The sequence below is a fragment of the Perognathus longimembris genome, chromosome 3 (assembly GCF_023159225.1).
Source record: "Perognathus longimembris pacificus isolate PPM17 chromosome 3, ASM2315922v1, whole genome shotgun sequence".
In the NCBI taxonomy this organism is placed as follows: domain Eukaryota; kingdom Metazoa; phylum Chordata; class Mammalia; order Rodentia; family Heteromyidae; genus Perognathus; species Perognathus longimembris.
Genome location: NC_063163.1, coordinates 85,189,448 through 85,212,716, shown reverse-complemented (window position 1 = coordinate 85,212,716; position 23,269 = coordinate 85,189,448). Strand labels below are relative to the sequence as shown.

Genomic DNA, 23,269 nt, shown 5'->3' with positions numbered 1-23,269 from the left:
CAAGTATATTGTGAATTACTGTGTAGTATTTGTGACTATCAACATAGTTTCGTTTTTCCATGAATGCCTTTCTAAAACATGTCTACTTCCTCTCCTTACCCACTGCTGGACTTGCTCAGCCTCTCAACACGACTCGGATTAATGCTGCCGAAATAGAAAGCCGGGTTCGAGAATTGAGCAAGTTGGCCGAGACCACAGATAAAGTCAAGCAAGGCTTTTGGGAAGAGTTTGAGGTAAGTTATGAAGACATTGGTTTTATGTGACTTTTAATGGCTAAGGCCTTAGAATTTGATCTGAAAGACCTGAATCCGATCCTTTAATTGAGCCAGTGACTGGCAAGTAGCCAGTTGCTGAGGGGCTGCTGAGGGACAGGGGCGTTGTCCTCAGACACAGGAGTTGGCAGTTGGTGTCAAATGGAGGAGCCAGTAGTTCCATTTGGCACTTTCACTTGGGACTGCTGGCAAAATCCCAGAAAAACAAAAGAATGGAGTTCCTTTGGAGGATTTTCAGTGCTTACTGGGGTCTTCAGAAAGCCATGTTACTCTGAATGCTCCGCGAGGTCAGATTGGTCACTTTGGGGAATGGGTGGACTGATTTTTTCTATTAGGTAGGAGAATGTGTAGCACTTGTGAAATACTGGGTGAAAGATCCTCTGTTCCCCTTTTGTGTCACTTACCACTGGTTCTGCAATCTCTTTCTCTCTCCTCATCCATTTGACAGAAAGCTTCTTCAGATACAGTGATCTTAATGCAGATCTTAGTTCCTGAGTGCAGACCCTATAAAGAAAAAAAAAAAAGTAACCACAAAATCCCAGGCTTTTGGCACTCTCCTTTCATTCCAGGTAGTATTAGGATTTGAACTCAGGGCTTCCCCCTTGCTAGGCTAATGTGATGCCATTGAGACACATTCCCAGCATTGCTTTTTTTTTCTTTTTTTTTTTTCCCAGTCCTGGGGCTTGGACTCAGGGCCTCAGCACTGTCCCTGGCTTTTTTTTTGCTCAAGGCTAGCACTCTACTCCTTGAGCCACAGCACCCACTTCTGGCTTTTTCTGTTTATGTGGTGCTACAGAATCAAACGTAGGCTTCATGCATGCTAGGCAACACTCTACCGCTAAGCTGCATTCCCAGCCCCCAGCATTGCTTTTGACACAGTTACTTTCCTAGTTACCCCAAGTGTTTAGCATAGGGCCTAGCACACAGAAACTCCATAAATGAGTGTTTCTTGACCAACTGCTTCTATTTAGCGAACACTTAACCTTCTTTTATGAATGTTCTCCCATCTTTGGAAGACTGTAGAATTTAGTGGCATTGTGGAGTGAGTGAGTAATGACTGAGGGATGAAGTCCTTTCAGCCTCAGTGTATGAGAGCAGCTCGGTGAGCTCACTGTCAGCTCCATCGCCGAGGCGAGCAGCCTGAGGCACTTTACAGCACAGACTCCACTTGTGTCTCAGCCTGGAGGAATGTGCAGGAGCGTGCAGACTGGAGCAACCTAGTGCTTGCTCAAGACAATGTGTTGCAGGACAGGGACTGCCTGCCATTCATTCTGTCCTATCAGACATCGGCAGAGGCCCTGGAAACACTGGAGGGAAGAGTGGGGGGGTTGGGGAAGACACATGGCTGGGAGGGGAGAGAAAACTATCTTTAAAGAGCTCCTAGTTGAAACTCGTGATGAAGAGCATTAATGAAACATGATGATAAATGTAGCAAGTTAGAGTTGTTATTTTAAATTTATTTTCCTAATTTGGTGCGGGGAGTCATATGCTTATCCCTGAGCTGCACCCCTAACCCATTAATGCTTTAAAAAAAAACAAAAAACAAAAAGCAACACACTGGAATATTTCTATAAAGATAAACTTAAAATAAATCATCAATGCAGATTAAATACTTGACTCATTTCTTTTTACTAAGTAGTTTTCAAGATAAGGGTTTCCAAAGTTTATTTTTAAAATATTTATTTATTTAGTCAGTTGTGGGGCTTGAATTCTGGGCTTGGCTGCTGTCCCTGAGCTCTTCAGTTCAAGACTAGTGCTCTACCATTAGAGCCACAGAACCACATCCAGTTTTCTGGGAGTTAATTGGAGATAAGAGTCTCACATACTTTTTTGAATTGTGATCCTCAGGTCTCTGCTCAAGGACTTTTAATGCATTTAATGTGTTTCTTTTTTTTTTTTTTTTGGCCAGTCCTGGGCCTTGGACTCAGGGCCTGAGCACCATCCCTGGCTTCTTCCCGCTCAAGGCTAGCACTTTGCCACCTGAGCCACAGCGCCCCTTCTGGCCGTTTTCCATATATGTGGTGCTGGGGAATCGAACCTAGAGCTTCATGTGTAGGAGGCAAGCACTCTTGCCACTAGGCCATATTCCCAGCCCCCATTTAATGTGTTTCTATATATGGCATTTGCTTCCATTTTTGTTGTTCCAATGACCTGATCTTTGGTCAGCAGGAGCCTCCAAAAGTTGACTTCTAAGCCCACTCAAGAAGTTTTTCCTAGATATATTTATAGGGAAATACGTTTCCATTGTTGGAACTGGAGTCAATCATTTTTCTTGGGACTAGACTGCCTTAGGTCTGCTTAGTGGACCTAGATCGTCTTGAAATAAAATATAATCTGTTTTCAGTGGTGAGAGGAAATTATATTAGATTCAGAACCTTTGAGTATGTCCACCATAAGAATAGCTTGTCTTTTTTTGTGTGTGTGTGGTCCTAGGGCTTGAACTTGGGGCCTGGATGCTATCTCTGAGCCTTTTTGTGCTCAAGGCTAGCACTCTACCACTTGAACCACAGTGTTACTTCCAGCTTTTCCTGAGTAGTTCATTGAAGATACAAGTCTCACAGACCTTCCTGCCCAGGCTGGCTTTGAATCACCATCCTCAGGTCTCAGCCTCTTGAGTAGCTGGGATTACAGGTGTGGGTCACCAGTGCCTGGCCTGTCTTTTCTTTTTTGAGACATGGACTTGCTATGTATCTGAGGCTGGCTTTGAACATCTGTCTCTGTCTCCCAGGTATGCCTCCATACCTGCCTGCAGAGAACAGGAAGCATCTAGAGGAACATTCTGGGCTCTTGTTTGGTCTTTGACATTGTTCCTCATGTGTCTGAGAAGTTCTGAGTCAGGTCACAGTGCTGAATTCCAGGAAGATTTCAGTTTTTGAACTTTCTGTTGCTGACTAAAAAGCTCACACCAAACAAACAGGAAAAGCTCAAACCCCACACAGACAAAACCATCCCTTATGGTTACTTTTTCTAGTGCTTAAAGTCTCTTGCTTTCTTGTTTTGTTTCTGGGTTTTTTTTTTTTTTTTTGCCAGTCCTGGGGCTTGAACTCAGGGCCTGAGCACTGTCCCTGGCTTCTTTTTGCTCAAGGCTAGCACTCTGCCACTTGAGCCACAGCGCCACTTCTGGCCATTTTCTGTATATATGGTGCTGGGGAATTGACCCCAGGGCCTCATGTATAGGAGGCAAGCACTCTTGCCACTAGGCCATATCCCCAGCCCCATGCCCCTGGCTTCTTTTTGCTCAAGGCTAGCACTCTACCACTTGAGCCACAGAGCCACTTTTGGCAATATATGTATGGTGCTGAGGAATGGAACCCAGGGCTTCATGTATACAAGGCAAGCACTTTACCACTAGGCCATATTCCCAGCCTTCTCTTGTTTTCTTTATGGAGTGCAGTCTCCTTCCCTCTGTTGGCCTCTCCTCTGAGGCCCTGTGAGCCTGTTTGGTTTGCCTGAGCACTGCAGGCATTTCACCCAGGCCACATCCAGGGCCTAGTTCTGTCTGCTGTTCTCCTGGACTACTAGGCTCCGGGAGGAGCACAGGGCCTTTACCTTGCAGTTCCAGTTTGATTTCTTTAAAGTGATTACATCCTGCTTAGGGGAGCAATAAATCCTGCTTTGAGATGGTTAGAATTTTATGGCAACAAGACTTTAACTGCACCCTAGAGTTGTGTCTAGAATAATAATTCTTTGTGACAATCTCTGGTGGAAACCTTCCCTGGTGACTAAGCAACACTAGAACAGACAACAGTGCCAGGCAGGCTTAGAACACTCTAGGATGGCAAGCTGGGCTGTAACCAGAATGTTCCATCTAGTCCCAAGCTTCTAGCAGTTTATTGGAGGAGCTGCCACCACCCCAGGGGCAGAGCATTTAAGTGGTCACAGGTCTTTTCCACTCTACATGTTCTTTTTTTTTTTTTTTTTTGCCAGTCCTAGGCCTTGGACTCAGGGCCTGAGCAGAGTCCTTGGCTTCTTTTTGCTCAAGGCTAGCACTCTGCCACTTGAGCCACAGCGCCACGTCTGGCTTTTTCTATGGATGTGGTGCTGGGGAATTGAACCCAGGGCTTCATGTATAGGAGTCAAGCACTCTTGCCACTAGGCCATATTCCCAGCCCTCTTCTCCACTCCGGACAAATGCCTTTGTTTTCTTTGGGCATATTTCTCCTTTTCTCTCCTTTTTGTTCCTAGCCCTCCAGAGCCTTGCTCTGCCATGTTTTTCCCTCCGTGGTTGTGTGCATTGGCTGAAGCTGTTTTCAGACAGTTTGAGAACTAGAGGTACCTTTAGATTCTTTCCTATCTCTGCCTGACCTTTGCCCGGAGATGACCTTACTGCTCCCTGTGCCTTCCACTATCCCTCGGACACTGGCCTTGTGTGGCCCAGTACTGCAGCCCATTTATTTCTTCAGCTCCTTCCTTCCTTTTATTTTTTTTTTGTTGTTGTCACTTGTAGGGCTTGAACTTGTAGGGCTTGAACTCAGTCTGGGTGCTGTCCCTGAGCTCTTCAGCTCAAGGCTAATGCTCTATCTATCACTTGCTTGATCCACAGTGCCACTTTGTTTTCTGGTGACTCACTGGAGATAAGAGGCTCACGGACTTTCCTGACTCTGCTAGCTTTGAACCATAATCCTCAGATCTCAGTCTCCTGAGTAGCTGGGATGTCAGGCATGAGTTCCCAGTGCCCAGCAGCACCTTCCTTCTTGAGCCTGTCCTGTAATGTGGCTTCTCTCTGCTCACAGCAGTCACTCTTGGGAAAGACACCAGTGGTTTTTCTTTCCAGCAATTCCTGTAGTCCCTTCTCCAATCCCTCTTTCCCGTGCTGCTTCAGTTCCTCGATCCCCCAGTTTTCTTGGCATCTGCCCTGCAGCACGCCATCACTTAGTTTGTTCCTTTTCCCTCCCCTGTGCCTGTCATGCTGTTCCTTACAGTTCTCCCACATGCCTCGTTGAGCCTGGTGGCTCTGGAGGACACACCACTCATCCTGCTTCACACACTCTCAGCCTGCTCTCCTTCCCTGGGGCTTATGCTGCTTTGGAGCTCTGGTGATGTCGCTGAGATTGTGCATTCCACATTGCTTCTTATCTGTCATCTCTATTCAGACACAGGCAATCCAGACAGGACTTGGGACTTTCTCCCTCAGAGCAGGTCTTTACTTCCTTGTCCCTGCTAGTCATGTCTTTATAAATAATCTCGTCCCCAGAGTGCCTGGGCTCACTTTTCTCCTCTTCCTCCCATAGTTTCCTGTGTGCCAAGTCCTGTTGATTTTTCTTTCTTAAAGGAAGGAATCATATTTGTGTTATCTACATTGTGTGGCATGTGGGGCTCTGGAGGACATCGGCTGTACCCCCAGGTCTTCTGAGGTAGATTAGGCAATCCCCAGATGCTCTGCTGGACCAAGGTACCTGTCCAGGGTGGCCCAGCTGGGGACACTCTTGTAGCCTGATGCCAGGGTTTATGTACTTTTAGCTCCCTTTGTGTTCCTCTTGCTGGAACCCCACCCCACCCCTCTTGCCTTACCTGGGCTCACTGGGAATTCCCCTGTTTGTTTACAGCTTCACCCCTCCCAGCCTTCTCTTCTTCCCCCTTCTAAATCCCTTCCCTTCCCCCCACAAGTATGTATCCCTTAGTAGCTTTGTTTTTCAAATTCCATGGCTTGATCTTGTCTTAAAGTTCTTTGGCATTATTTGTTTGCTTATGTGTTTGTTGGCTTTTCGCTGCTGGGATGGAACCCTGGGCCTTGCACCGGGAAGGCGCATGCTCAGCCTAGAAGCATCATTATTTCTCTCCCAGCAGTTGCGTTCTACTGCTCCAGGGTGCAGGGTGGGTAGGACAATCTTTGGAGGTTGTGGAGCACAGGGGTGTTGTCTTTGTAGGTCCCCTGTGCCTCTCCAGGTTTCCATTCATGAAACTCTAGTCCGGAGCCAACCCAGAGCCTGTGGGATATTCTCGGTCCTCAGTGATGGGGCTGCTGCCGTGGGCACCAGCTTGGCAGGGGTCCAGGGTAGAGAGTACCGGTGCTTGATGGCCCTTAACACAAGGAACTGTCCTGTGCAATGAAGCTTGTCCTCTGCCTTGGTACTTCTGCTGGGCACTTATACATGTCCCCCATGGGACAGGACAGGGTGTTGGCTTTTTGATGCTTTTGAAGGTATTGTGTGGGCTCTGGCCTCTAGAGTCTGCTGAGAGCTTGGCCTTGATTTTTGACGGAGGTGAACTAGGAGGGGCTGGAGGGACCCGCCTTCTACAGTAATGTCACTGAGTGCCTTCCGTGAGTGAAATGGCTTATGGATGAAGGCTCACATGCTGGGGAGCCAGGTTTGTTTTAAATCAAGCTGTTACTTATTTCTCACTTTACCGTCTTTGCTAAAGTTTCACTTTATCACACTGGTTGACTTTTAAGTGACAGATTCAGTTCAGTGTTTGAACTTCTCTTTGAACCTCACCTTGCTAACCTAAGCATCCACCACTGCCATATTGCCAGGCAGGGCCAGCTCACCGTTCAAGGAAATGCCAGCTTGCAGAAGGCAAACAGCTTTAATTAATCTAAATGAGTATTTCTCTCCCTCAGTCCTACATGCTTGGGGCTTATTTCTGTTAAGGTTTTCGCCAGCTGAACACTTTTTGTTATGAGCTGTGTATTGAGGCTGAATATTGCATTTTGAAACTGAGCGTCAAATACCAATTTAAAATCCTGACTTTTATACCTGCCTTTGAAATTCAGATAAATGAAATGAAAATATCACAGGGCTGCTGCATTGCACAGTATCGACTCTGACTCTCCTGCAGAAATCTTTAAGGGGTAGCCATTGTGGCATTTTTATATAGAAAAATTGTTTTTTTTTTAGCCTACTTTTCACTTTCTTGATTTGCCCATTTATGATTTTCCATTAAAAACTACACTGCGGGAGTTGGAGGGGGAGAGGTAGAGGATATAGCTCAGGAATATAGCACTTATCTTGCAAGTGCCAGAGGTCCTGGGTTCGATCCCCAGCATTGCAAAAACCAAACTAGGCTTGTTGAAAACAAGCACCCAGCTGGACATCGGTGGCTTATGACTGTAATCCTAGCTACTCAGGAGGCTGAGATCTGAGGATTGAAGTTCAAAGCCAGTCAGGCAGGAAAGTCTGTGAGACTCTTATCTCCAATTAACCACCACAAAACCAGAAATGCCACTGTGGCTCAAGTGGTAGAGCACTAGTGAGCTGAAGAGCTCAGGGAGAGTGCCCAGGCCCAGAGTTCAAGCCTCACAATCAGTAACAAAACAAAAAAGAAAAGAAAAGAACGAAAACTACTGACCCTGCAGAGGCACATTCTGTGATTCTGGAAAGGGAACATATTCCTTGAGTGTTCTCTTTCGACTAGCTTGTCTCCCTCTGGTCTGCCCACAGTTGTCTTCTTTCTTCCCCAAGTCCCCTGTTCATCTCAGTCAGCCCCACAGTGTCTCTCTGCCTGACTGCATTCCCCACCTCCTGGTCCCGAAGAAGGCTCAGTGAATGCCTCACACCCATCCCTGTCACTTCCCGAGCCTCCTACCATCTCAGACATGGCCTGGCCACCATATCATGGCCTACCCCCTTGGGCTTGCCATCAGAAACCCCAAAGCTTCACTAAGAGAGTCACATTCCTGTCATCCAGCGAGGGTAGACTCATCTGCCATCCCTGTACCAGATTCAAGCACTGGCCCCCGCCTCCCTTCCCTCCCTCCCTGTCTCTTCCCTTTTATTTCCTTTCTCTGCTTTTGATGTATCATAATTACTTTTCTTTCTAGACACTACAACAACAGGAATGCAAACTTCTCTACAGCCGAAAAGAGGGTCAAAGACAAGAAAATAAGAACAAAAACAGATATAAAAACATCCTGCCCTGTAAGTATTAATATATTATGCCTCAATAATAATAATCACTGTGCCTGGGGCAGGGGCATGTACTCTTGTTAACAGACTCCAGGCCTTAGCATCTTAAACTGAGAGCTATAGTTTCTAAAACAATCAACAGTAACGGAGATGGATGGTTTCATTTGTGGGTTTCTGGGATACTGGTTGCTATAAAATAGCCACATGGAGGCTTTGTCTGTGGCCATGACCATCTGTTAATTAGCTTTCTGTGTGCCTAACTGTAATGATCTCAAGGTTGTGACTGCATGGAGTCAGACCATGCCATGAGTCAGTGCCTTTGCTCCCTAAAATGCACCCCGAGTCATGGAGAAGGCACACCTCAGTTTACTTGTGTGGGAAAAATCAGAAAACTTACTGGGATCCATCCAGCTATTCTGTTTGCTAGTCCCCTGGCTTGGGGTGACACACCTGCTCAAAAGAGGACCTTGGGAATATTTCGGAAGCTGAACTTCCTTTTTCATGCAAATGCTGCTAGGCAGAGTCCAGGTTGAACCTGGAAGGAGCAAAGGCCTGGGAGGAAGTGGACCCAGCTCAGGGACCCCACAAATGGTACCCCACACACGTGTATTTTTCTTCTCTCGAGGGCTGGCTCTGCCAGTCTTTGCAGGCCTCATGGGCACAGAGCAAGTGTTTTTACCCACATGTCGGAGACTGTTTAGCAAGGTTACACGTGGCAGTCCCCAAGACGCTGTCCCTGTGCCATGCAGGGGCCCCAGTTTCTACTCAGGACTTAGAGACTGGCAGGATTACAATTCAAGGTCAGTCCAGGCAAAAAGGTAGGGCGACCCTCATCTCAACACAGAAGCTGGTGGTGTAGCATACGGTGATCATGCTAGCTACATGGGAAATATAAGCAGGAGGTGAATACTTAAGGGCAGCATTATGTTTAGAAACAGTGGTGATTGCTCCTTCATTTTTCTTACTTCGTGTAACCCCATGAGCAACAGGAGAGCCCCTGAGCAGAGGGAAAACAGACATAAAAGAACAAGGCCTTGAGATCAATACACCCCACCTGAAAAGGAACCAAAGCCAGAAGGTCTCAAGTGAGGCCCTGAGTTCAAACCCTAGAATCCACCACCACCACCCCCAAAAAAAGAGGAAAAAAAAAAAAAGAGGAGGAGAAGATAGCCTGAGGAGGCAGGTACCCTGTGGCATTCAGGAAATGCTTGTTTGGAGTTAAATGCCGCCTTATCATTGAGGAGAGTTTTATCATTTGGAGGGTAGATGATGAACTGACTGGTGCTGACATGGAGTTCTCATGGGGCTATGGTCTCCTTTCCTTGCAGTCGATCATACCAGGGTAGTCCTGCACGATGGGGACCCTAACGAGCCTGTTTCTGATTACATCAACGCAAACATCATCATGGTAAACCTGCATTTCTCACTGTTTTCTGGTTTCCTGTTGCATGAAGTTTTAATCTTGTGTCCTGAAAGCAACTTCCACATTTGAAGGACTTTCTTACTAAATTTGTAGCCTGAATTTGAAACCAAGTGCAACAATTCAAAGCCCAAAAAGAGTTACATTGCCACTCAAGGCTGCCTGCAGAACACAGTGAATGACTTCTGGCGGATGGTGTTCCAGGAGAACTCCCGGGTGATCGTCATGACGACAAAGGAGGTGGAGAGGGGGAAGGTATGCCACTCAGGCCTCATCTCTGAGCTCCCTCCCTCCCTCCCTCCCTCCCTCCCTCCCTCCCTCCCTCCCTCCCTCCCTCCCTCCCTCCCTCCCTCCCTCCCTCCCTCCCTCCTCCTCTCTCTCTCTCCTTCCTCCCTTCTGCCAGTCCTGGGGCTTGAATTCAGGGCCTGGATGCTGTCCTTGAACCTCTTTACACTCAAGGCTAGCACTCTACCACTTGAGCCACAGTGCCATTCTTGCTTATTCTGAGTGGTTTATTGGAGATACAAGTCACAGGAACTTTTCTGCCTGGGCTGGCTTTGAAACTGGATCCTCAGATCTCAGCGTCCTGAGTAGCTAGGATTACAGGTGTGAGCCACTGGTACCTGGCTTCCTTTTCTTTTTTTTTAAGCAGTGGAGCCATGGACCTTGTGCATGCTAGGCCACAGCTCTACTTGGGCCACATGTCCAGCCCTTTATGGCTTTAGTTTTCACATAGAGTCTCAGATTTTTGCTTGGACTGGCCTTCCTACTGCAATCCTACTTATGCCTCCCACGTGTCTGGAATAGGTATACTGCCATGTCTGGCCCTCCTTGTGGGTTTTTAGTATGGAGATGTCATGTGTTTTTTGGTTTTGCTTTTGTAAGAGTTCTTTCCCAGATATCTGTAACTGTCTTATGTAAGAATTGAGTGGAACACGACAGCCACGTCTAGAAGTGAACCTGGGGCAGATGGGGGATTTGGGACTGAGGTCCTCTGGGGCACCTTCCCTGCACAGTGAGGGTGTGCGGTTGCATAAGACTTCATGTTTGAATTCCTGGCTGGTGCACTTCTGCATGCTCCTGAGGTTAAATATGGGCATACACTGTGAGACGCAGGCTTCCTGGAGCACTGACATTAGATGTTGCCAAACTCATGGGCTAACGATAGTGTCTTCCCAATTACTGCTTCAGGTGAATGCGCCTGGCCTGACATGGAAAGAAAGATTGAAGCCCCCTACCCTCCTTCCTGCTTGCTTGGGTGTTCAGCAGGCAGCTTACACAAAGGTCTTGGGACTGTGATAGAGGAGTCTAGGGGCCTTCAGAGGATCAATGCTAGCCCCCATCAGAAGAGTTGTGGAAGCTTCTAGAACAACAGGCATTGAGCAGATGGCTTGGCCCCAGTGCTAACTCCCTTGCCCCTGTCTCTGCTTGCTTTATATCTCCTCTTTTGTGCCATAGGCCACTTTCCTCAAGAGTGGTCATTAGCAAGACTTGGACCTTTCTTTGCCACTGCCTCGGGCTCACAGAGATTAACGGTCTGTCCTCGGATCCCTTCCAGAGCAAATGTGTCAAGTACTGGCCGGACGAGTATGCACTCAAAGAGTACGGGGTCATGCGCGTCCGGAACGTCAAAGAAAGTGCGGCTCATGACTACACACTAAGAGAACTCAAGCTCTCGAAGGTTGGACAAGTAAGTATATTGTATTTGAAGACTTTGGTAAGGGTGTTCAGCATATAGGATCCAGCGTGTGTGGTTACCTGTGTTTGCTCACGTTCATGCATTGGTTCACTTACTGACTCAGCCATTCCAGTGTGGGAGGAGCCACTGGGTCATTGGCTTTCTTCCTAGGGTCCAGGAAAACATGGAAGCCAGTGATTCCTCAACTCCCTGATTTATTTAATTCTTTTCTGGTTTTTCTTGGCTCTACTCCAGGGGAATACGGAGAGAACGGTCTGGCAATACCACTTTCGGACCTGGCCGGACCACGGCGTGCCCAGTGACCCTGGGGGTGTGCTGGACTTCCTGGAGGAGGTCCACCACAAGCAGGAGAGCATCATGGATGCAGGCCCTGTCGTGGTTCACTGCAGGTGACAGCCGGGCTTCCTTTACCTGCCCACATCCAGCATTCCAGGGGACATTTTGACCCCCAAGTGTATTTCTCAGACCTGGTTAGGGCACCCGGGCAGAAGGAACAGTGTGGGTACATGTGGGCACAGTCCTCTCTCAAGGATCCCTCACTGTGTTAGTATTGCTGAGTTTTGTCTTTTAATATGGTAATAATGTAGGGTTCATGTCTGAGTGATATGTTAATATAGAAATAATGCAGGGCTCACATCTTAGGAATATATTTTCCCCCGACACTATGTTGTTTTCTTCTTGAGGTGTCAGTCACTTCCCACTGTGGTAGTGGCGCTTCTGGACATCCAGAGTGAAGTGGGGCTGCCAGTGCCCCACGTGGTCTCTGCGCCTGCACAGGGGACAGTCTGACTCTCCATATCTCATTCCTGTGCTGGGCAGGTAGATGTGTAACATTGGCTTTGTTCCCAGTTTTCAAAAGCTACATTTATCAAGCCCTTGTTCCATGTCTGCCCCTGAGCTCAGTGTTTTCCGTGTATTGTGTTCAGCCCTCCCACAAGCCTGCAAGCTGTGCTGTTGCCCTCATTTCACATTTGAGGAAACAGTGGGCCAGAAGGGTGCAGGGGCGTGCCTCGAGCACACTGTCCCCGAGAGGCCAGGCTCCCAGTGCAGAGCCTATGCTTTGCCAGTATATTTGCAGGTATGAAGAGACTGTCTATAAGCCCTGGCAGAGCAGACACTGTTAATGTTAGCAGCAGGTGTATGCATGCGCATGCGTGTGCACCTGCGCTAGTCCCCAGGTTTGAACTCAGGGTCTGGGCACTGTCCCTTAGCTTTTTTGCTCAAGGCTAGCACTCTACCACTTGAGCCACAGTTCCATTTCTTCCTTTTTGGTGGTTAGCTGGAGGTAAGAGTCTTAGACTTTCCTGCACAGGCTGGCTTTGAATCCTGATCCTCAGATCTCAGCTTCCTCAGTAGTTAGGATTACAGGCGTGCACCATCAGCATCCAGCTTAGCAGCTTGGCTCTGAGTATAAACTGCTGTGGCTGACCCCGCTGTCCCTGCTTTTCGTCCTGACCACAGTGCTGGAATTGGCCGGACGGGAACATTCATTGTGATCGACATCCTTATCGACATCATCAGAGAGAAAGGTAGGTCGTGTGGAGGGTGAGGAGGCAGCACTGTCTGTCCTCGGTGGAAGGCAAGTGCCTGGGGGAAGAGAATCAGAAGTGCAAAAACCTCCCAAGAGTGGGCCCAACACTCCACCATCACTATTCACCTGAGAAGAGAAGTGTGTTATTTGAGATGAAGCCCAGGGGCTGGCCCTGTGCTATGGCTTTGCTTGTACATGGAACTGTGGCCTTATCAGCTGCTCTTTCCCTGCCTCTGATATGGGTGGGGCCGCTGGTCAGTGAGGGTACCTGACGACCTGCCCTGGTCGTGTCATCTCGGTGCCATCTGAGCACTAGGGACACTGCCAAGGAGCCCAGTGCTGTGGCCCTTGGCATGTGGTCAGGAAGAACATAGACACTGACTCTGCAGCCGGTTGGAGCTGTGACTACAGGACCTTCTCCCTGGCCCTGCAGCGCCCCCCATGGCACCTTCCCCCAGCCCTGCAGTGCCCCTCACAGCACCTTCCCCTGCCCTGCAGCCTCCCGCAGCACTTCCTCTGGCCCTGTAGTCCCCCCCCCCGCAGCACCTTCCCCTAGTCCTGTAGTCCCCCCCCCCCCGCAGCACCTTCCCCTGGCCCTGCAGTCCCCCTGCAACACCTTCCCCAGCCCTGCAGCCCCCCGCAGCACCTTCCCCCAGCCGTGCAGCCCCCCTTGCAGCACCTCCCCAGCCCTGCAGCCCCCCGCAGCACCTGCCCCCAGCTGTGCAGTGCTCCCCGCAACACCTTCCTCTAGCCATGCAGTGCCCCCCACAACACCTTCCCCCTGACCTGCAGCCCTCCCTAGCACCTTTTCCTGCCCTGTACCCCCCAGCACCTTCCCCCACCCCTGCAAAGCCCCCCCTGCAGCCCCTGCCCCCAGCCCTGCAACACCTTTCAGCCTTGCAACCCACCTGCAGCACCTCCCCCCATAGCACCTTCCCCCAGCCCTGCAGCACCCCCTGTAGCATCTTCCAGCCCCCCTGCAGCCCCCTCCCCCCCGCAGCACCTTCCTCCAGCCCTGCAGCCCCCCTTGCAGCACCTGCCCCTGCAGCCCCCTCCCCCCACAGCACCTTCCCCCAGCCCTGCAGTGCCCCCTGCAGCATCTTCTAGTCCTGCAGCCCCCTTGCAGCACCTTCCCCCAGCCTGGCAGCCCCCGCCCCCAGCACCTCCCTCTGGCCTCCCCCCTCCCCCCAAGCACCTTCCCTTGGCCCTGCAGTCCCTCCTGCAGCTTCAAGGTCTTTGCTTTGTAGGTGTCGACTGTGACATTGACGTTCCCAAAACCATTCAGATGGTGCGGTCCCAGAGGTCAGGGATGGTCCAGACAGAAGCACAATATCGGTTCATTTACATGGCCGTCCAGCATTATATTGAAACACTACAGCGCAGGATTGAAGAAGAGCAGGTACTACTGGAGGCCCAACATGGGCTTCCTTTCCTTCCTGGCAGCTTGTCACTACTTCCCTTTGCTTTGCACAGGACACAGGCTCTAATCAATAGTTTTTTTTTCTCTCTCTCTTTCCTTAGAAGTACTAGGGATTGAGTTCAGGGCCTCCCACTTGCTAGGCAGGTGCTGTATCACTCAAGCCAGGCCCCCAGTCCTTTTACTTTTTAGTTTTTTCAGGCATCTCCCTCCCACCTTTGCTTGGCCAGCCTCAGATTGTCTGCCTCCATCTCTTAAGTAGCTGCTGGGATTACAGTCATGGGCTACTACACCTGGCCCTCAGGCAGCCATTTGGGAATGGGAAACACACCCACTTCCCAGGACCTGTTAAGAGAGTTGAGTTTTCCCCACCTACAGCTTGGGGTTCGTCCAGAGCAGCATGCCTTAGCACCACACCCTTGTCCTGGCTGTCCAGGCTGACATTTATGTGGTGAGCTTGAAACTCAGAGCCTTCACACTTCAGCCTGTTCCAGCTTTGATCTGCGCCGCATTCATTCCAGTTCCCTCTTTTAAAATGAGTGTCTCCGTCAGCAACCCTGGCAGTTTGAACCACTGATTTGGCCGAGTTGGGAGACAGTGATAATTCACTTTTTAATAAGCTGTGCATAATTAAAGAGAACATGGAATTGGAGCCTTTCCATTTGAGCAATTCATAACAGACAAAACAGTTAATTAGGAGATTCCCCACCAAGGTAAATGGAGAGAGCTGCTCTTTTGGGGAGCTGCATGATCTCCCCATCCACAACCCTGCCAGGCTGCCACAACCCAGCCACCATCCCTTCCCCTGAGTTCGCTCATGGCAGGGCTTTCATTAATGTACTTTTTTGTGTGTGTGCCAGCTTGAACTCTTTCGGTGTATTGTCTTTGAGCTTTTGTGCTCAAGGCTGGTGCTCTACTACTTGAGTCACAGCTCCACTTCCAACTTTTTGATGGTTAATTGGAGATAGGAGTCTCATGGCCTTTCCTGCCCAGGCTGGCTTTGATGTACAATCTTCACATCTCTGTCTCCTGAATATTACTACTAAGATCAAAGGCATGAGCTACCAATGCCTAGCTTAGTCAATGTATTTTTCACTGTATGTTGTGTTCCCTAATAATTTGGTCAACCCATGAGTATTTTCAAAGTCTAGCCTATATTTGTTTCTTTTTTCCCCCTTTGATGAAAAATCTTGTTGTCATTTATTTATTCATTCATTCATTCATTCATTCATTCATTCATTTATTATTTTGCCAGTCCTGAGGCTTGAACTCAGAGCCTGGGCACTGTCCCTGAGTCTCTTTGTGCTCAAGGCTAGCATTCTACCACTTGAGCCACAGCACCATTTTGCCTTTTCTATGTATGTGGTACTGAGGAATTTAACCCAGGGCTTCGTGCATACTAGGCATGTACTCTACCACTAAGCCACATTCCCAGCCCTCTCTTTTTATTTTTTAACATCACAGCTCCTCATATCCATACTTCCATATCTTTCAGAAAAGCAAGCGGAAAGGGCACGAGTACACCAATATTAAGTATTCCCTAACGGACCAGACAGGGGGTGACCAGAGCCCCCTTCCACCCTGCACCCCGACACCACCGAGTGCCGAGTAAGTAGTATTTGGAGAACTTTCTAGTGGAACACAGTCAGTCATGTTGACAGGTATAGAAACAGTGGCAACCGGTGCTTGCAGCCCACCCCTCCCACATGTGCACCTGGGCTGGCCACCACCCATTGTGCCAGGGGCTTGTCTGCCTCTTCCTGAACTGAAGGCTCATGGCCTTCAGGTGGGTTCTCTGAGAGGAATGTGTTTGCGCCCAGGAGCAGGGATTATTAGAACCAGGCTAGTAACAGCCCTTCGGGTGTGCTAACGCTTTTGCCAAGTGCAAGTAAACAAATGGGTCACTAAAATGTCACCTAGATCATGATTTACTAGAAATCCACCTTTTGGCCAGAGGTCAGAAAACAGCCCATCGGCCAAATTATTTAAAAACAGCAGGCGCCCCCCCTCCCCCCCAAAAAAGAATAATGTGTGACAGAGACTGCATGGCCTACACAGCCTGAAATATCCACCCCCCTGGCTCTCCCCAATGCATCACAACTAAAACACAGCAAGGAAAACATTTGTCGAAGCAATCATGTGAGTAGTGATTGTAAGTTCTGGTTTTTCTCTGCATTCCACAGTCACCCTCTACTATAACATTTACCTTTTCTTCCCCCTAAGAATCTGACCTCTATTCACTTCTGATATGGTTGGTTAAAGCTCTTACTGACTTGGGTATTGTATGTAAGCATTTTGGAGAGCAGATACACACTTGTGTTTACATTCACTTTCTGTTAAACATTGAAATGAAATTCCACAGTGGAAGCTCCCTGCCCCCCTCCACCCTGCCCAGGACACAGCCAGGGCACAGCTACAGCAAGTGGAGCTGGAAGGCCGGGAAGGGTCCTGTGTTCCTGGGGTCTCCAGGCTCTGCATTTCCTCTTCCAGTGACAGGCCTGTGGGCTGCTCTGCTCCCTCCTGTGCGCATGCCTGCCCGTCATGTCTAACTCAGTGCTGTGCTTTACAGACCTCCCTGCCTGCCTGCCTGCCTGTCTGCCTGAAACGCACACCTCTATGGGCACAGGGACTCACGGCTCTGATTGTCCTAGTAACTTCCTAATGCCATTGCTAGCTGGCTCTGTCAGCCCTTTGGAATAAGGAAGGGTTTGCAGTGTAGCTGGGTCCCAAAGAATGGCATCTGTGCCATGAAAATCCTGCAGTTCTTGCCTTGGTCCATGTGTGCCTTCTCTTCCCCTGCAGCATGAGGGAGGACAGTGCTCGGGTCTACGAGAACGTGGGCCTGATGCAGCAGCAGAAGAGCTTCCGGTGAGGGCACTGCGGCACTCCAGCACAGAAATAGGTATTTAAATGAAAGCCAGTGCTCGCCGGGGATTGCTTATGTAATCACAGCGGTTTGGGAGCAGGCAGGCAATTTGTGAATATTTTAGCAAAGTGTGCCATCATGGAGTTTTGCAAACCAGCCTCCTTTTTCTCACCCTGTATTTCTTTCCTGAAGCTGGATTTCGTTTACAGTTCATTAGTCATTAAAATAGATGCAGAATTCAGTGTGCAGCTACTACAATGGACTAGCTGATGGTGGTGGGAAGAGTGGCCTTCACAAGTCCTGAGCTTGTTATCAGACATTCTTTGTGTGTGTCTGGAGCCTGAGTGCAGGGTCCCTCACTCACTCTTGTTGCTTGGCTTTTTAGCTCAAGATGGATGCTCTACCACCTGAGTTATACCTCCACTTCTGAGCATTTTTATTTTATTTTATTAGAGTTGGGTGACCTAGGCTGTGGCCAGCCCTATCTGTCAGCTTCTGGAAGCTGCTGGACATGGCGCGTGGTGGTTGGCCTGAGTCCTGCCTAGGTCAGCGCCATCTTTGCAGCTCTACTGAGGGCATTGAGTCCTGCATATCTTCTCCCCATGAGCCACCTTTGCAGGCCAATATATGGTGGTGGTCGTTTTATTAATAGGCTAGGAAGTCACAGTGTCAGAATTCCATGTTGAAGTTCCCATCTCTGTGCAAAGTACATTGTGATTGGGGCCCAGGTTTCCGCTATGTGGTGGGAGCGCTTGCCTTGCAGTGTGTGAAGCTGGGTGGGGGTGGGGTGGGGGGTGGGGGGGAAGCGGGCAGCGTCCCCTGCCCCACATGAAAGAGGAGTTAAATATTTTTCCATGTTTTTTAAAATTCAAATGTCTTTCTTTCTCAGATGTGGACATTGATCCCTCCCTCACCAAGGTCAAGAACAGATGCAGGAAAGTTTACAGAAGAACGAACTGGAAGGCTTGCATGGTGGTTGACTACTTTTTGCTAAGAAAATTTGACACCATTCAAAGACCACTGTATTCTAACTCGGAAGTTCCTGTCCTCAGATAACGAAGAAATCATCTCTACAATGTAGACAGTGTTCTATTTTATAGAATTCTGCTTTGAATTGAGGAAGCAGTTAAATTGTGCTCCTATTTTACAGATTATGGGATTCAGAGTCTAGCTGTGGGCAGTTTTTTGTGGGTTTTTTTTTCTTTTCTTTTTATAACTTTAATTGACTTGACTCCCCCCCCCCCCCTTTTTTTTTTCTGTGAGGATCATGGGACATTTGTAAGAAGAAATGGCTTGGGGAAGTTAAGTAGCAGCATCCCTGGGAAATGAGAACAATTCTGTTCACCATCACTGCCATCTTACTCTGGCTTGTGTTGTTGAACGGAACACTACAAAACAGCCTGGATCAATTATGACGAAGTTGCAGGGTCTGGGAAGCCACACTCTGCTATGTGTAACAGAGCAGAGGGTGCTGCAGGGTCACAGGGAGCAGGAGGGGGCTGAAAGCCCTCTTGTGGATGAACCCTCATCACCCTACAGTCCCCCACCTCTGCAAGCATTGCATTAGGGAGTGAGTTTCTAGGAATCATGTTTCGGGGACACAGCCAAAGCAGGTATCCAGTCAGTAGTGGATATTCACTTTGGTGGCTTTTTTTTAACCCCCCCTACCTAAATGAGCATTAAGCCAATATCTGAGATTGTCACAAGTTGTTTATCTTTGCATTGCTATTAAATAGTCACAGGAATGAGTTGGTGGGGGGGGGGGGTCATGGCTCAGGCAACAATACACCAGCCTAGTAAACAAGAGGCCACATGAGTTCAAACTGTAGTACCCCCTTCCCCCCAAAAAAGGATGAATTAAAAAGTCATGAGAAACAAACTTATGAATTAGGATGAGATGGATTTTTCTCTTAGCAGATGGCCAGTTGCCAATAGCTGTTGGCAGAGAAAGTGGTGAGTGGACAACAGTTGCTCTGTCTTTGTGTTTGGCATAATTGTCTTGTATTTAGAGCAAAGGAGGTATCATGAAATGTCAGTGATGTCTCTCCCACCTTGGTCTGAGCTGGGTCAGTTGGGTCAGTCTGCAGGTTGTATAGCTGGTCACTTAGGTGGTTGTTAGGGCACCTGAGATGCTGGCATGGCTGGGCTTCTGGCTTTCTGTGTGGACTCTTCAGAGTTTCTTTTCTGTGTGATCTCTGGTGGCCTCAACAACGGCATCTCAGAGCTCCAGGAGCTCAAAGGTGGCAGTGACCAGGCTTTCTTTAGACACTATCCTGTGGCTTGTGAATGTGCCCTCAGATGAGACAATTCAGACCCACCCAATTCAAGAAGAGGGGGCCAGTGCTGGTGGCCTTCACTGGAGGCCTCCTGTCCATCAGAGGCCGTGGTGACCTGGGGAAACTGAGGCTGCTAACATTCGCTGGCAGAGGCATCGATCAGATGAAAGTCACCAAGGGCCTTCAAGAAGCTTCTGAGCAATCCTGCCAGCAACTTGCACATCTGCTGAACCAACAGAGTATGGGAGACAGAGCATTCGATGGCAGAGCCCACCTCCGGTGACACCTGCCGAGCCTGGCACGCCGGAGCCGTCCTGTCACGTTGCTGTTGGGTCCGGCTCCTGTCACATGCAACCTGCAGTGGGCTTGGGAATGCTCTGCCCTAAGTGCCTTCTCCCAAGCCCTCGTGCTGCCTCTCTTGTGGTGGTGGCTACCAGTGAGGGCAGCTCAGTAGACTGTCTGCTCCTGCGGGGAAGTCCTGCAGCAAGTCTGGCTCTCCTTCACACTGTCTTCTTGCTCTGGCTCCTGAAAGGAAGGATGAGATGTCCCCCTCACCCAACAGAGGTTCCTTTCTGGAACGCTGAGGAACTTCAGGCTGTGCAGTAGCCTCCCTCGATCCCCTCACTTCTCCCATGCCCCTTGCTTCAGAGCTAAGTGCCACCGTACTGGGGCTGTGGTGACCGGTTGTTGTTTTTTTTCCTGTCACTGTACTGGGGGTATAATGCCAGCTGTTTCCCTGTCAAGCCTGTAGAGAAGGAGATTCCACTCTGTGTGTACACAGGATCGTGAGTCCTGTGCTCCCTGCCCTGTCACATTGGGCTGCTTTGACTGCAACAGCACAGGAAGGGTGGATTGTAGAAGTAGAGCTGCTGCATCCACATGTTGGCCCATAGTTGACTCGTGGAAAGGCCAGCTTTGACTGCTGTCGTGCACTGGTTTTGCGTGGGTTCCCTCGGTAAAGCCAGCAGGCTGTCACGTTACGTAAGCAGATCCCAGACCAGGCGGGTGACATCGCTGGTGGCTGAGTCTGCCTGGTGTTGGGTGGGAGGCTATTGCAGGTTCTTGGTGAGGTGGTGCTGTATGTGGTGATGCAGGTAGGGCTGGGGAGATAGGGGTGCTTGAGGGGCAGGTGTTAATCCAGGTTGCTGAGAGGTGGTCTGTGAGAAAGGGAAAGGGCTCAGGGCCAGAGCAGTCAGTACTGGGTGGGGCAGAAACATAGATGTGACACAGCCAACCTACATTGGGCTTGTTGGTGGACATTAAAAATGCACAATATGCCATAGCTGGCTGAACATCTTAAAATTAGAAGCATAGGATTTTATATTGGGTGAAATAAATTTACTGGCACATGATAGTGAGCTTTTAGAAAATCAAATTTAGGACTCTTCAATTTTTTTTTTAATAAGAAAGTGATCTCAGCTGCATGGGAGGCTGCGATCAGGAGGATTGAGGTTTCAGCATCGCCTGGGCAAAAAGGAAGCAGGCGTGGGAAAGCTGAGTGTGGCCTGTGCCCATCACTGCAGCAGGGCAAGGCGAGCAAGTAGGATCGAAGGCTGGCCTGGGCAAAAAGCATCAACACGAAAGGACTAGGGCATGGCAGCAGCGGTAGAGTGCCTGCTTAGCAAGCGTGAGATGCCGGGTCAGATGCCAGCACTGCCAGAAAGTAAAATAATCAGCTCAATAAAGTGAAACTCAGCCAGCAGGCCCCTTGTGCCTAGGGTGTGGCCTCTCGTCACAACCAGTGTACCTTTGACACTGGGATGGGCTATGCAAAGGGCTGTCTGGGCTCCTCTGCTTCCTCAGCCAAGAAAACGGTCCAGATTTTTTTTAGAGATTATTTTACTGGGGATTTTAAGAACTACTATTTGAAGAACTACTATAGTTCTTGGGTTATTTCTAGGTCAAGGGATTATGGGAAAGTATGCAGCTATTAGGTATTTGTTGTAGATTAGTAAGCCAGAAGGGAGGGGGTGGAGATGGAAACCCGGCCCAGGGCAGGTCTGTCTTCTGTCTGTGGTGGGGGTGAGGATTTTACACAGCAAGCACACGGCCTCCCTGATTTCAAGAAGCTTTTCTTAGGTTCTGTGTTAGCCCTTAGTTCTGTTGAAACATTTTTCCTTCTTCCTCTTGAAAAGTAAGTCCCAAAATAGAGTTTATTGTATCTTTCATCACTAAAGTTTCTCCCTTTTTCCCTATGGGTAAGTTCACACAAAGCCAAAATATAAAGCAGTGGGTTTTACTATGTCATATAACTTTGCTATATATCCAACTCATTTTTACAAGTTTTCATCCTAAACCTCAGATCATGTAATTAATAATTTGCCTGTTTATTTATGACCTAATTGTGGTTCTTTTATTAATAAAAGCTAATGGGAAAGGATCCTCTATTAAGCTGATGACTAGACCTACATTTAATTTCCCTGCAGTGTATGAAATATTGTACCAGAGTATTAAAAGATATGTAATATTTTATTGATAAATCTATCCCTTAAAAGGATTATGTTTTAGGATGTCATCATTTTGATGTGAATTATGTAAATGTTGATTATAATGCTGTTGGCTATACATTTAGTGTTTCAAGAGATTCACTTACTTGCCTTTTTTTGCCAACATATAGTAAGTACGTAGTCTATTTGCAATTGTTTTTTAATGACATTAAAAGAATAGTTTATGTAGAGAAATATGAGTGGCTGTTACTCGGCTTGTCTGCTGGGTGATGGGTGTTAGGTCTATGCTTTGGTAGCTGCAAAGCTGTCAAATATATTTGCAAATTGTATGGAACTCAAAATTAGGAATAAACCCATTTTCTTATGATATGGTACTCATTTTCCTCAGGGAAAGCTGGTATGCTACCTCATTCAGTCTGTCACACTGATGAAGTGCTGGTGTAAGCAGCACTTGGCTAGAGATGCTGGAATGAAGGCGAATGGGGAGTTCCTTGGGGGCGCCATGGTGCCTCCTCCTTGGGTAGCTTCAGGAGGAACCTGTGATTAAGGAAAGGCCCCAAATAATAATGTCTGTGTCTGTTTCATGAGAAATCAGTTCCACAGAAGGGTGGGTTGCCGAGGCTCAAGCCTGTAGTCCTAGGTGCTTGACTGGGGATCCAGGTTTAGGTCCTACCTGGGTATGAGAGTTCCCAAGTCTCCTCAGCCAGTGGTTGGGAATGGGTTTGCTATCCCAGCTACAGGGGAGGCACAGTGGCTGGGTTCAGTGGTGCTGTTTGCCATGGTAGTGAGAGAAGGAAGCGCAAACAGGAGGATCATGGTGTAGGCCAGCTCAAGCAGAAAGCAAGACCCCATCTTGAAAATAACCGATAGATGGAAAGGGACTGATGAGTACCTACAATGCACACGCGTGTGCACATGCACACACACACGCACACACGGTATAGTGTTGAGGGCATAAGTAAAGATGTCAGAAGACTTGCAGAAGGAGTGAGCTACTCCATAGGACACCACTGCTTTCCTAGAGTGTAGGCGTTAGGGGAGCCCAGTGCCTGACTCCTGTGAGGCCAGTGCTCCAGCATGGAGCTGCACTTGACCCTGGGCCCTGTAGGAATGCCAGTGGGTGCCTATCAACCATTGTAAAGCAAGGGGGACTGGATTGCTTCTCTACACCTGTCACACAGAGTGACCTTCCTTGCTTCTGGACCAACGGAGCTGCTTCCTGCTGGTATCCAGAAGCAGCTGGCTGAGCTGGTCGTCCTCGTCACCTGTCCATTTAGAAAACACAGCACCTCTGAAGAGCCTGGTACCAAACTACCCAGCACGGTGGCTGTCTGCTGTGGCAGCTGGGCCTGGCCCATGGGAGAGCACAACGGGCCTGGGAGCGCTGCCTGGGTGGCTCAGGGAGAGGGCTGTCAAGGGTGGGCACAGGCACATCAGTTCCACAGGGGTTCTCCTAGGTTTGGGGCACAGAGCAGGGGCTCAGAGGAGGTGCTG

At 48.9% G+C, this 23,269-nt stretch overlaps 1 protein-coding gene across 2 annotated transcripts in view; it reads left to right on the top strand.

The window, feature by feature from the left end:
- The window catches only part of Ptpn11 (protein tyrosine phosphatase non-receptor type 11), a 46,072-nt gene extending 23,930 nt beyond the window's left edge, over nucleotides 1-22,142 (top strand). The window contains exons 6-16 of one of the 2 annotated variants that reach the window (XM_048342913.1): nucleotides 120-233; nucleotides 8,035-8,131; nucleotides 9,448-9,527; nucleotides 9,636-9,794; nucleotides 11,098-11,229; nucleotides 11,473-11,627; nucleotides 12,700-12,767; nucleotides 14,017-14,168; nucleotides 15,682-15,794; nucleotides 16,989-17,088; nucleotides 17,942-22,142. In XM_048342913.1, coding sequence (XP_048198870.1) covers nucleotides 120-233; nucleotides 8,035-8,131; nucleotides 9,448-9,527; nucleotides 9,636-9,794; nucleotides 11,098-11,229; nucleotides 11,473-11,627; nucleotides 12,700-12,767; nucleotides 14,017-14,168; nucleotides 15,682-15,794; nucleotides 16,989-17,058 — 1,140 coding nt within the window. In that variant the 3' untranslated portion in view covers nucleotides 17,059-17,088; nucleotides 17,942-22,142. Of the gene's footprint in view, nucleotides 1-119; nucleotides 234-8,034; nucleotides 8,132-9,447; nucleotides 9,528-9,635; nucleotides 9,795-11,097; nucleotides 11,230-11,460; nucleotides 11,628-12,699; nucleotides 12,768-14,016; nucleotides 14,169-15,681; nucleotides 15,795-16,988; nucleotides 17,089-17,941 lie in introns of both variants that reach the window. The other variant, XM_048342912.1, reaches the window with a different exon arrangement.
- Nucleotides 22,143-23,269: the final 1,127 nt, after the last annotated feature.